General features: G+C 32.5%; 1 protein-coding gene across 1 annotated transcript; it reads right to left on the bottom strand.

Moving 5' to 3' along the window:
- Nucleotides 1-1,211: 1,211 nt before the first annotated feature.
- LOC119671759 (tensin-3) lies at nucleotides 1,212-9,907 on the bottom strand. The gene is made up of 5 exons (XM_038082524.1): nucleotides 9,743-9,907; nucleotides 9,534-9,654; nucleotides 2,642-2,927; nucleotides 2,291-2,571; nucleotides 1,212-2,230 (listed from the first exon to the last, which is right to left on the bottom strand). Exons 1-5 carry the CDS (start codon nucleotides 9,838-9,840, stop codon nucleotides 2,015-2,017), a joined length of 1,002 nt encoding a protein of 333 aa, XP_037938452.1. The 5' UTR covers nucleotides 9,841-9,907; the 3' UTR covers nucleotides 1,212-2,014.
- Nucleotides 9,908-12,932: the final 3,025 nt, after the last annotated feature.

Below are 12,932 nucleotides of genomic sequence, written 5' to 3'. Positions count from 1 at the left end.
AGTATTGAATATGTTAGCTCCACTTATATAATTTAATTTGTCTTGAGTATATTATCAAATCTAGAACATTTTAAATATCCTTCGAATTTCAGATATTATAGCAAACCATAATTGAAGTCTAAAAACTAAATTTAAGATGCTCGATGTTTCTCTGTTAAAGTTGGATAAAAAATAGACTTCTTCAAAACAAAATAAATGTTTAGATGAATTCAAATGCTTTGCAAAGGTTTTAAGTAGTCCTTTAAATATTATTTGAACTGTTCGAATTTTCGAGTAATTTTATATTCGAGTATTCTTGTGATCGAGCAATCCGGTCGCTCAAAAGCGACACAGCTAGTCTTTCGATTATGGTTGAACACTTCGAGCAATTTAATGTTTGTTTAAGGTTTGTGATGGAACACTTGGATCGAGCAAAGTGAGTCAATCGAACAGGGTCAAACGCTATATTGTGTTCGAATATACAATGTTATTTGTCTTTTTATAAAAGAAAATGAATATAAAATGTGGAAAAGCAGATTTGCTATTCGAGTAGCTCGAACAATTCGAAAAACGTCTAGCATTTTCGAACATCTGAAGTGTTCGATTTAATTTATCAAAACTTTAACTTGTGAATTAAGTGAACTTGAATTATTCGAACACCGTAAAGCACTAAACACTATGAAATACTATTATTATATTCCAAACATGATAGGTCAAAATAAAAAAAATAAGGCTTAGTAAGGAATAAGTCTCTAGTATAAGTGTTTTAAAAGGATGCAGATGATAGCTTTAATTCTCCAAATATCGCTTGTGAAGCTAGTAAGGTCACTATTAAAAGCAACAAACTTTGATTTAAAGTTGTTCCTCATAGTTGTCGTTCTATGAGAAGCTAACTAATGTTCTATAAAGAGCATATTAAACTCAATGCTAAAGTAAATAAAGGGTGTGTTCTTTAGTAAAACCTCCTTTTGGTTATAATCTCTATAATCGGTTTTGTTGCCATTGTTATAAAGCGAGGAAGATATGGCTTCATCATATCTACCAACTATATTGATTTGGTAAGTCCACTAGATCAAGTGAACGGGTCAAATCAGTATAAACGTTTAATAAACCATAGAAAAAAATACGAAAAAAGTGGAATTATGCAAGTAGATATATATAGTTTCTTCAAACTATATTAATATAATCAAAATTTAATTTCTCTTAAAATTTAACAACTTTTATTGATTTGAGAATAATGAGTTAAAGGATATGCAGACGGTAAGGTTTAAAGGGTAAATGTCAGTTTACTAAGAAATGCAACGTTTTTTGAGGTCCTGAATAATTTCCAAAATATATCATTAAAAATATTTGTAATTTTATTTGCATTAATTATTTAATTTTCTACTATTGTTTTGTAAATGGTCGTCATGCAGTTCGACATCAGTTTTTCCTTTTATAAAAATATATTGTATGTGTGGATATATATTTTTAAAGCTTTCAATTTTTTATTTCTATGAGTAAAGTATGGTTCCTACATAACAGTCCTCAAATTATAGTACAGTGGAAGGCATGCTTATCTACATATCCTACCAATATCCTTGTTCGTTTTACATATTATTTTTGTTGCTATACTTTTGTATGTTCGTTGCTTTACAATTTATCTTAATTTAAATAAAATTAATATGTGAGCAAATGCTGAAGTCACGTGTTTGTTAACAATGTCAATGTTAATTAATTAAGCATTTGAACCAATCCGCGTTGGTGTCAACACCTTCATGGATGAAACGTTAGTAGCCATACTTGCACTTGATCCTGTAGTAATTGCAGTTATAGTTGAAGTTGTTGGGAAGTTTGTTGACATTGTTGTTGGAACTGAAAGTGTTGTGTTGCTCACGACATCGGCTATGACAGTTGTTAATAATGTTGTTGTTGTCGTTCTGTTGCTCGTGACATCAGTTCCGTCAGTTGTTATTAATGTTGTCACTGCAGCTGAACTTAACGTGTCTGACGTATTCAATACATTGAGTTGTTCAGCTTTTTCATCAAGTAAAAGTCATACATTTAAATCAGACATCATTTTTCGAAAATCATTAAGTGAACCATATGTATCAAAATCATCACCATCCAAACCACTGCCACGCGAGCCGTTTCGACTACTTGCAGCAGGGTTCGTTGGACGTGGTAAAGTCAATGGTACTGGTAGCAGTTCAGGCATAACAGAATGATGTGTTATTAGCGCACGCAATGAAGTAAATTCTTTCGTGAAGCCCTAAAAACAAAATTTTCATATGTCATAAGTCATGTATAATCATCTATAAGCAACATTTACCTTAATTTTATATCCTCTAGGCGTTTTTAGTATTAAGTAATGCGCAACTTTTGGCGCTGGTGGCGGTACTCTTAGCGATAATGCAAAACAACCGGGTTTTGTGCTACTTTGTCGCACCAAAAATGCACCAGGACTCTGTCGTGATAATACTTCTAATGAGATCTCACGTGGTATGCCCGCTTGAAACCAAGCCGCACCTTTCAGTTCATTCTGTTCAGCTAAGCTAAGACTATCTAAACGTAATGGCGCGCTTGGTGCAAACATCTTTGGACTTGAATTCGCTAAATAATTATGTAAATATAATAACTTTTAATATATATTAGTTTATTTTTGAATATTAGATTGACTTACCACTGCAAGTTTCTCGCAGATATTTTTTCTTGTAACTAAATTCGTTATGTTCTTGTAGGCGGTGAGCTGCTTCCATAGAGGGTAACGCGGTTAACGACTGTCGACACGAATCACCAAATTTACTAGATATTATTTTATCAGGTTCACATATCGCCTCGTTCACATAACCATCGGATATTGTCTGTGAGGAGCCAGAGTTGAGAGAGGATGAAGTGGTATGTACGAGCGGTCGACTTTCTAGTTCTGTTGAGCGCAGCAAGCCCATACCCATGGTTAGTCTTTTTACCTAAAAATCACAAACATTATATAAAAAAATTTTAATTAAGAAAATTAATAAAATTAAAAAAATTTCAATAATATACGAGTACAATAAATTAAATTGTTATATGTGTACGACAATCAATTATTCACACTCTTAAATTTTTAAAACAAGTATCTTTAACCTTTTCTGAGTACAGAATGATGTCAACGGTTGCAAAGACTTCGTGCAGGTTAAAAAGTTTAAATGCAAATCAATTGAAAACGTTGTTCAACAAAAGTTTATCGCAGTTTGGTAAAAAGTATTAACAACTGCAAAACGACGGAGTGCACGTATGCCTTGATTTAGCAAATTGAAGGTGCAAAGTTTGTATCTTTTGCTCTGATGGTATATGAAGTTGCTTCCATATATTCGTAGTTTAACAACTCAGACATGTTGAGGTATCATATAACAAAATCCAATATAAAGCAACAAGAGCATTATGAGTGATTCATGTAACTTTATGTTCACCTCATAGGCGTGTACTTATAACTGAGTAGGGAAGAAATGAAGGAACACCTTTAAGAATACGTAAATTCTAAGTTTGTTTTGCCCGCTTATCAAACTAGGGTGCATGAATGATAAGAAATGTCATAGAATTTATACCCGATAGAAGTAAAAATTCTATTGTACATTGTTGCTGATATAATAAGGGACCAGAAAAGCTAAGTAATAATGCCTGTGTTTGATTTGAGATTGCTTTGGTACTTGTAAAATGGCGTTAAGTATAAATTCAGCATAAGCTTTATTAAATATTATTTGTAGATATATGTTATAGGTACGTCAAGTGGAAGGAGGTCCTAACTTTTCAGTTAGGTTGGTGAGCTGATTGGTATTTCATAGTCAACCACATGCAATGGTGTACGTAAGAATTGGATATCAAGTGAGTTGTAGAATATAATACTGAAGGTACCAGTATTTTATTATTATACGGGCAAATAAATAGTGGTCGTATTTCCCCTTTCTTTTTTTTTGTAATAATTTGTTTATTTTAATGATGAAATATTAAACATTAATGAATTTCAATGTTTTTTGTGGGCTTGAGAAATATTTAATTTTTTTTCAAAACAAAACACTTTGATTCTCTTTAATTATAAATTTTTTTTTTCAATTTATTCAATGCTAGAGACTAATTCTAAAGGGAATTAGGAAGCTGAAATCTTACAATCCAACCAATCTTCTTAATGGGATCTTTTTGGGTGATCCCTGAGCATCAATAACACAAATTAGGATAAGGTTATATTGCTGCAAGAATAATGAACTTAGAGATAATAACGAGGGAATGGAAAGATTGAACCTAATCTGTTTAAAAGTTTAGGAACGTTGCCATATATGTGAAAATTATCAAATTATCATATGATGCAATTGGAGCGTTAGACGGTATCAAGAGGTGTGGAATGGCAGTTTAGTAATAGGTGAAGTAATTCGTGTTCTTTGTTGTTATTTATCTACAGTCAAATGAAAATTCACCAATTCATTTGGTCACAGTCAGATTAGATGTAATAGAATAAATGTTCTTTCGGAATATAAAACATGTTGTTAATAACATAATATAACTAATGAAACTGAATTTTTTGAAACTGGAATAATTGAGTTTTTGGTTGGGTTAGTACCACCCTCGCAATTCGTAACTTCCACTCTCCAACAATGTACTTATTTTATTATATTGCATGATTAAACAGAACTCGATAACAGTTTATATTTTTTGTAAAGACCTTAGCCAATTTATGGTACATAGATTACTCAATTCAACAACAAAAAAGCTGAAAAGTTTCGCAATTTAAATTCAGATTAATTTTTGTATTCTTAACCGGACACCTGGAAACTACCATCCTTAAAAAATGTCATTGCAGGTCGCTGGCACATACAGATTGTGTAAAATATTCGTGTCTTTCGATTATTAAGAAATTAAGTGAAGATTTGTATTTGTCATAGATAGTATCATCTGTAGTTTTGAACTTGAACATCTTGTTAAATTGATCAATAGTTTCAATATAGCGTTAACACAATAGATCTCAAATAAGGCTTTGCATATTTGTCCTTTTAAATACAAAATAAATGCCTTTTGTATATTGTACCTTATCTATTTCTCCTGCGGTGAAGGGGTTAGAATAATCCCTCGGTAGGCATGCCTGTCGTAAGAGTCGACTAAAATCCCGGTACCACGCTGACACTTGTGTAAGAAGTGTGCATGGTAGCCTGCGACATTTGACTAGAGATTGTAATTGATATTGATATTCAGATGTCTGAGTTGGTGAAACAGCACCTTTACTCTATTTTATTTGTGGACAGTTTTAAGTCACACTAAATACGGGGCTTTACGGGGCTTTATAAGATGATGGATCTGATGTCTTTGTATCTGCCTGTGTTTATCAAATTTCGCTGTATTTTTAGGATACTGAGAGTTGGATTATTGTGACTGTCAATTGTATTGAACAGTTTCAGAGCACGATCTTTAATGTATTTTTCAACTGAATCCACTCTCAGATCTCTGATACTACGGGGGTCAGTGGCCCGCATTTTTGGCTGTGCTGACCAGTTAATGTTGGACTCGTAGTGACTGTGATTAATATCAAAACTTACGCGGGGAGAATGTTCATTCATTAGGCGTGGAGTTGCGTATTTACTACCGGGTGCTGAGACCCAAAGATCAGCAGAGGCTTAGATGAGCCTCGTATCAAACCAAAGTAGAAGTTATGTCTTACACACATTTCTTATTGGCACCGGCGAATTTTTTTGGAGTTCCATTGGGCGCATATACCGATGTGTGTGTGAAAAACACTGTGATGTTAAGCCTTCATAGCAGGAAATCACGTTAAATAACTCTGGATTTCTGTACATTATATATGTCCCTTCACATATGGTGCTCTGAACTGATAAAATAAAAATATCTGATATATGATTCAGTATCTAAACTTTCCATTTAGTAAAGAGATAATTTTTCTTAGTTTGTAATTTAAATTTTCTGCTTTTAGTTTTTGTTGTCGTTTTTGTCTTTGGCTTTATCTTGCAATAGACACGTTCCATAGTTCTCCAGTTAAATGTATTGTTTGCAGTACCTAACAATCTTAAACTTTTTCATTGCCACATCCATTATCAATGCTACCGAAAAAGGGCGTCTATTGTGTGGCATGCAACACAAAATGTAAGCCAAGATTTTATGGAAGTTAACAAAACTATTTCCCATTTTCTGGTTAGTGGCATTTGCAGTGTCTTTCCCCTCTTCCAGCCAGACGTGAAAATTGTGTGCAGTTTGTCATTTGCAGGCGTAACATTTCCATTGTATTTTTCCATTTATCGCCAGGATTTGTGTGTCATAAAGTCAGTAAGTTTGGATTTTCTTCACATTTTTGCATTTTTGTATTTTTGTAATATTGTATTTTTGTAATATTGTACTTCTCTATTTTTGTTTTTGTATAAGTAAACTGAAGCCCGTGTGCATCTACAGCTGCCGAGTGAAGCTCTATGGTTTGAAAAACTGTGCCTGTTCAGAACGGGGAAGCACAGAAGTACTTAACCAAAAGTGTTGTTAATGCAATTTGAACGCGTTCAGAACGTTGCACATTTTTTGCTTAAATAATTTCTTCGGATTGCAATTGTTGGCGTAGGTTCGAGTTGTTTTGGGGCGTGTTAAAGTGCTCATGTAGAAAATTTGTGGAAAATTAATTTAGTAAAACTACAAACAGCACTTGTCAGAGTTGTCAGAATCAAAATTGCACAAATTAATTTGAGGGACAATTATGTGGCCAAAAGGTGCGGTAGTGTGGCAAGATAATAATAATGGTAAGATAATTTATAAGAGGATAAATTAATTTTATAATTGCAGTTTAAGAACTGCAACCATTTGTCATACCATTTTCTCATTTCTTAATCCATACCTATTTAACATAATATATGGAAATCTTTAAATAGTTAGAAGAGGTTGTCTTAAAAGCTTATATTGTTGGGAATGATTCTGTTTGCAATTCAAAAAGTACTTAAAATTATAAATTGAATTCCTGAAACTGCAGTCAATTCATTCTATCTATATGTCTCTTTGATTGAATTGAAACCCATATATGTTAACATGATTTGTTAGAAGCTTACTGTGATTATTGACAACTGACAGTGTTTGCCGATTGACTTTTAAAACTTCTATAAAAAGGGGACAAGATATTTATTAGGTACTTTCCTTGTAAATTCAATATATTAAGTAGGTGATGATTTAATTATGCGAACATTTTGTCATGGAAAAATTTTTCTTGAGAGAAACAAATTTAATTTTAGTATATCAAAAGATCTTTCAATTATTAATTCCATTATATATTATTTAAATAGGTTATAATGATAATCTCTTTCCGGTTTTCGTTCCTGCAAAAATATCGATTTTTTCGGTTTTTGGTTCGGTTCCATTTCGAAGCCCTGTGTAGAAATACCTTAATCTTTTCATATACATTTACTGTAGAATTAGAGTGTTTATAACTAAATCTCTGATCAAACGTTGAATACAAAATGACGAATTTACAACTGGTACTGCAGTACAGATAAATGCCAGGGTAAAATATAGTTCATTGATTTGACTACATAGTAGCTTGCTGGTGATTTACATGTTGAAATACCTTAACCTTTTCATGTAGCATAGCTATGTATTTCCTTATTTCCTGAATTTTCTTTTCTTCCTTTTCTACGAACTTAATAGAGTTCCGGCAATTATCAATGAATCAGCCTATCCTTGAAATAGGCATTTGTAATAGAAACACCACATTAGGTGAATAATATAAAAACATCATAGTCATTTATATATTATATATTGCCCAAAAACGGTTAAGACATTGTTATGACAGTTTGGGCTTTATGTGGAAGAGGTAGTCTGCAGATCATTAATTGAGAAATGCTGATATAAAACATACCAACGAAACAAAACAGAATTGGTGATCAAATTGGCGTGCATTTTATATAATATTTCTCTTTTTTTTTATCTTTTGGAAGTAGTCATAAAAACTTACATTCTATCTGCCTGAAGTTTTTGAACACAATTTCACAATAGCGTAACGAGTTTTTGCCACCAAAAATAGAATAGAATATAATATATATGGGGCATTGGCTGATTTCTTTTACTACTATCCGACCCTAACTGTACAGAACACACTGTAATTCTCATATATATGCCAGTTGTTGATGGCATTCTAGCAATTGACCAGGTAGATATAGAAACTTTTGGCTCAGTAAACTCTCTAGATCGGCATCAAAGCCGAACAAATTTAGCTTTCGAATGTTGGTTTAAATGTCAGTCGTTGAGAACATCCCAAAAATTGACCAGACAGATATAGGAATTTTTGGCTCAGTAATCTCTCTAGTTCAGATCGAAGCCGAACAGTCAGACAAGATTTTATGGGGTTTTCTATGTGCTTCAATATAGAGTCGACATATTTTTCCTTTAGATAACTGAACTTGTTAAGATGATAAAGGAGATCATGATAACCCATCAAATAAACAATGTCAAATTTATTTCACTGAGTGAAGATGCTCTAACGTAATTGTAAGGATGAACTAGCTCTTTAGTATGGCAACTATATGAAGTGTTCTGCTAGTAACAATTTCTTTTAGTTACAAACCAACCAACTTATTTCACATTAAGGGTTTTGTCCACAGATTATATAGCTGATACAATTCTTGCAAGTTTATATGCTGACTCATTATCAGGCACTCAACGAAAGCTCCACTCTCTTATTTTCACCACTTTCTGCAATATGTCACTGCTGTCTACTATTATTATTACTACTAAAAATAAGGCTTTTAAATAATTTTTCAGAAAATTCGGCAGAACCATTACAGATCTTTAATTTCTGCTAGATAAATTTTATATTAAAATGCTTATAAGCCGCTATTTAAATGCTTATAAATTAATCAATTAATCGCTTTACATTCAATAATATTTTTGCATCTATTAATAAAAAATGTAATATAAAAAAATATATATATCTGTGAGGTTGCTACTCTAGTAGTTAAACCGTTAATCCAGTACTTTGATTTAATTTAGGTTGATTGAATTTTAAAAATTTGGGTACAAAACAGTATCATAAAATCCTTCTTGATATTGATATTGAACTTATGATGCATTCCAATTCCCCATTCAATAGATCTGCTCTAATTCATTTCATGAACGAAACACATTAAAAAGCATATGCAACTTCTAATATTCAAAACTGCTAAATGAAAGATCTAAAAAGTTAGCATCGCCATAGGAAACCAGTGCACATCACAACACATCAATATAACGACTTCATGGATGAGGATAAAAGATTTATGTGCTGCTCCAGTGATTGTGCAGTGTGGAGCCGTGCTGTGCTCCTGTATTTATCGTTACAAATGAAGCATCGCTCCGTACACGATTTTAAAATTTATTTGATTACAGTTCTTTTAGCTTTTCTTACAGCATTTGTACCGTTGCTAACTGCTAACTGCTAACTGCTAACTGACTTACAGCAATCTGAGTGAGCAATAAATTTACAATGGTTAACATGTCGTATACGTAACATTTGCATTTTGCATTTGTTTGCTTTTCGCGTGCTGAAGGGGGAATGAGGTTGAAAGTCTTTAGTTTCAGTTACTTACGAGTGGCGGTTTATCAACTAAACGTTTGCAATTGTTCATTTCCGTTGGTGAATTGTCCTCCTCTGAGCTGGGAGAGCGTGGCACCTGATGTTGATGTTGTTCAATGTTTGTCTCATTGCAACTAAAAATTCAATTTAAATTGTGTTAGAAAATTATATTTAAATCTAATTTAAATATATTTGTATGTATGAGTATTTTAATTAAATTACCTTAAACTTATTTGCGGCAGCAGATGTAAAGGTCGGCTGCCTTGATTAGTGGGCACGTGAGTCATGGGCTGTTCGACTCGTATGCGTATATCCTGCATATTTTCCGCTGCTTTACTATTATTTCAATACTTAAATGAACGATTGGAGTTCAACATTTGCTTGTGAGATAATATTTAGACCTAAAATGAAAAAATTTAAAATAAATAAATTTATTTAAATTAAAATTTTTTATTTGTTAATTTTTTGTTAAACAAGGATCATTTTTGTTTTGGTATTTTGCGTAAAAAGAGTCCTTTTTGGTTTTCGTTTTTTACTTCTCAACTGAACAGTACTTAAAATTTTAAACTTTTCTATTTTTCAGCACTTAAGCAAACAAAAGTAAACTTCCACAAAACAAAATAAAACTTCTAAAGACTCTAAAGTACTTGAAATTTTCTTATAAACACCAAATTTTACAAAATTATACCCAAAAATTTGTGTTGCCTGTCCTTCGTCTGTGAGCTCATCGTCATCAGTTTAAATTTAAGCAGGCAAAAATTCTGGTAGAGATTTTTGCGGTCTTCGGTGGTAAAGTTTGTGGTTTGTCAAAGTCTTTAAAGTGCCTCGAACGTGTTTTAAAGTTTAAAATTAAGCAAAAACCTACTTCGGCTTCGTCTCTCGCTCAAAATGATTAGAACTTTAGAAAATTTACAGGATATTTGATAGTTTCTTTAAGCTTTAATTAAATGCCATAAGCAGTTTAAATACTGCCACAAATGCTATTACTGCTGCTGCTGCCGCCACTACTAATAGTCAGTGTATACCCAATCCTTCCAATCCTGCCTGCTGATATGGTCTCATTATTTTGTTGGTTATCGGGTTTCTAATAATTTTTGCTGCACTGCCTTTTTTGTTTCTATTAGCACTTGGCCATCAATAGACCGCAAATATTTTGATAATGGCTAAAATTTAAATAACTGATATGTTAATAACTGTTCTTGGTCCTTTGGCTTATTGGCTCTTTTTGCTTTTGTTATTATGACTGCCTCTGCTGTGGTTAGTGTCGGTTGGTTCATGGTGGTTCGTGGTAGATACTCTGCCTTTGGTTTCGGTGCTGATAATAACTTAGCCTTTCTCATTGCGATTAACTCCGTTTCATTCGTTTCATCCGTTTCATCCGTTTCATGTCTGTTTATTTAGTGAAGCGTTATGAGCTTTTTGTTGTTGCTATTTCTACTGCTGCTGTCTGTGCTTAGCTCACGCTTCAATGATTTTTATGTTAGCACATTAGTTTATATATTGCAGATAGTTTGTTTTTCTTGGAATTAGATGCTGCAGATAGATTTATTTTAGCATAAATAAACGCAAAGCAATTTTTCGATTAACTGTTAGTAGAGACATAAAAAAATTCCATATATGTACATATGTACACCATAATATTCACTTTATTAATATATTTGTTATTAGAATTTCGTTGAGAATAATAAATTTTTATGATTTCAATAAGCAGTTGATGATATTCAGTGATTTTAGTAAATCTCTGATATTAAAATTGTTGGGAACTTAATAATACTCTAATAATATGTGCAGTAAAAACAGTACTACTTTAAGAATTACACAATTCAGTTTTTTTCTAAGAAATGTAAAAATTTTTAAATTATTTTTTATCACAATACAATCATATAAACAATAATAATCAAGTTAGAAAATAATAAACATATAGCGAAGACATAAGAAATACTAGAATATGGTATCCTAGATTAAGTAAGGTAAGGTGAAGTCGACGGAAGACCAAAACCTCTTTAATTAGCTAAGAAAGCCATTTTGATTCTACAATTCTTCGTAATAGTGGGTAGCGGTCATGTTGGAACGAGCTGGAAGCATTGATAAATGCGGGTATCTAGCCAATGTCAAAGCTGGAGATATCGCCGAGTATGTTAAAGAAGGGGACACACAAAAGCATAAGTCTCAGCACCGGGAGACACTACCGGCTACTACCGTGGGTAGACCGAGCTTGGTTCCATGCCATCCTATATATTAGTACTCTGTTAAAACAGATATTAACATAGATACTTTTGATTTTCCTCTGTGTACCAAGTCAGAGTTTCTATATTTGGAGTAAATTAGCCATGTAACCCTAGCCCTGACTTGTAAGGAAGTATGAGTTAATTTCCTATTTGCCTGTCGCAAAATGTTGTCATAACTGCTAGGACAGGATGTCGTTTCATGAAACTAAAGAATATTCTTTGGGATCCTTTATTCTTCTAATACTATCTATGGAAGCTAAAAACAATTTTTTTTGAAAAGAAACTATCGAAGGATTATAAGTATGTATAAGCGGAAATTTAATCAAGAATAATTATTTAAAAATTTTGAAAACCTAAAATTTAACTATGTTGTCAGCAAAAAGGTTTCCAAAAAAATTATTTTCAATCACACCATATAAGTACAAGGAACTATTAACTATCATATTAAGGAATATTTAATGGACTAAAAAACAATAGATGATCTAAGTTGCTAGATACATGCAGGGTCCTAGTACCTCGTTAAATATATTAAATAGACTCGCAACTCTCGTGCGATTTTTTTTATTCCTTGCACCAAGGAATTAGCTCAGATATCCACTTGGGGAACCGTTGGTGCATAACATGATATTTATAGTCAACATGGGAACTTATTTTTCATAATGTATTGTAATTGTAAAATTTAGTTAGAATGGTAGTGTTTGTTATGTTGTGAATCCAACCTGTCGAAAGCGTGAATGTACTATCGAAAGTATCGATGCTGTTTTTTAAAGAGATGGATAAAATCGAGAACAATACACTTCAATTTCTAACATATGCGGTCCAAAACATATATAAAAAAAATTAAACCAACGAATTTTTCCAAAGATGATGTATGTATATGAGGATGTATACTTAGCGAAATCCGAATTAGCTTTATGGTCAGTGTAAGCCCATAAAGTCCATAAAGTCTATTATTATTTATTTTATTAAAAGAGTAGACGTGAAAATTGCCCAACAGCCGGTACTGCGGCCATAAGAGACCTATTGCGCCAGTTTCACTATTGATTAAACAAAGCCCCTTAAAGCTTTATGAATAAAGTCTAGAACTAAATCTAGAGAAGAGTTCTTTATCTGTTCTGGTGACAGAAATTCTTTATGAAACAGGTTTCTTCTGTGCGTTATTAAAGCTGGACAGTCACAAAGAA

The sequence above is a fragment of the Teleopsis dalmanni genome, chromosome 1 (assembly GCF_002237135.1).
Source record: "Teleopsis dalmanni isolate 2A chromosome 1, ASM223713v2, whole genome shotgun sequence".
Classification (NCBI taxonomy): domain Eukaryota; kingdom Metazoa; phylum Arthropoda; class Insecta; order Diptera; family Diopsidae; genus Teleopsis; species Teleopsis dalmanni.
Note: the sequence above shows the minus strand (reverse complement) of the source record. Positions and strands in the feature narration are given on the sequence as shown.

Coding starts and splice junctions, on each gene's coding strand:
- LOC119671759 (XM_038082524.1), bottom strand. CDS start 9,840: ATGCAGGATATACGCATACGAGTCGAACAGCCCATGACTCACGTGCCC. Junction 2,572..2,641: donor TCTGCGAGAAACTTGCAGTG/GTAAGTCAATCT, acceptor ATAATTATTTAG/CGAATTCAAGTCCAAAGATG. Junction 2,231..2,290: donor CTAGAGGATATAAAATTAAG/GTAAATGTTGCT, acceptor TTTTGTTTTTAG/GGCTTCACGAAAGAATTTAC.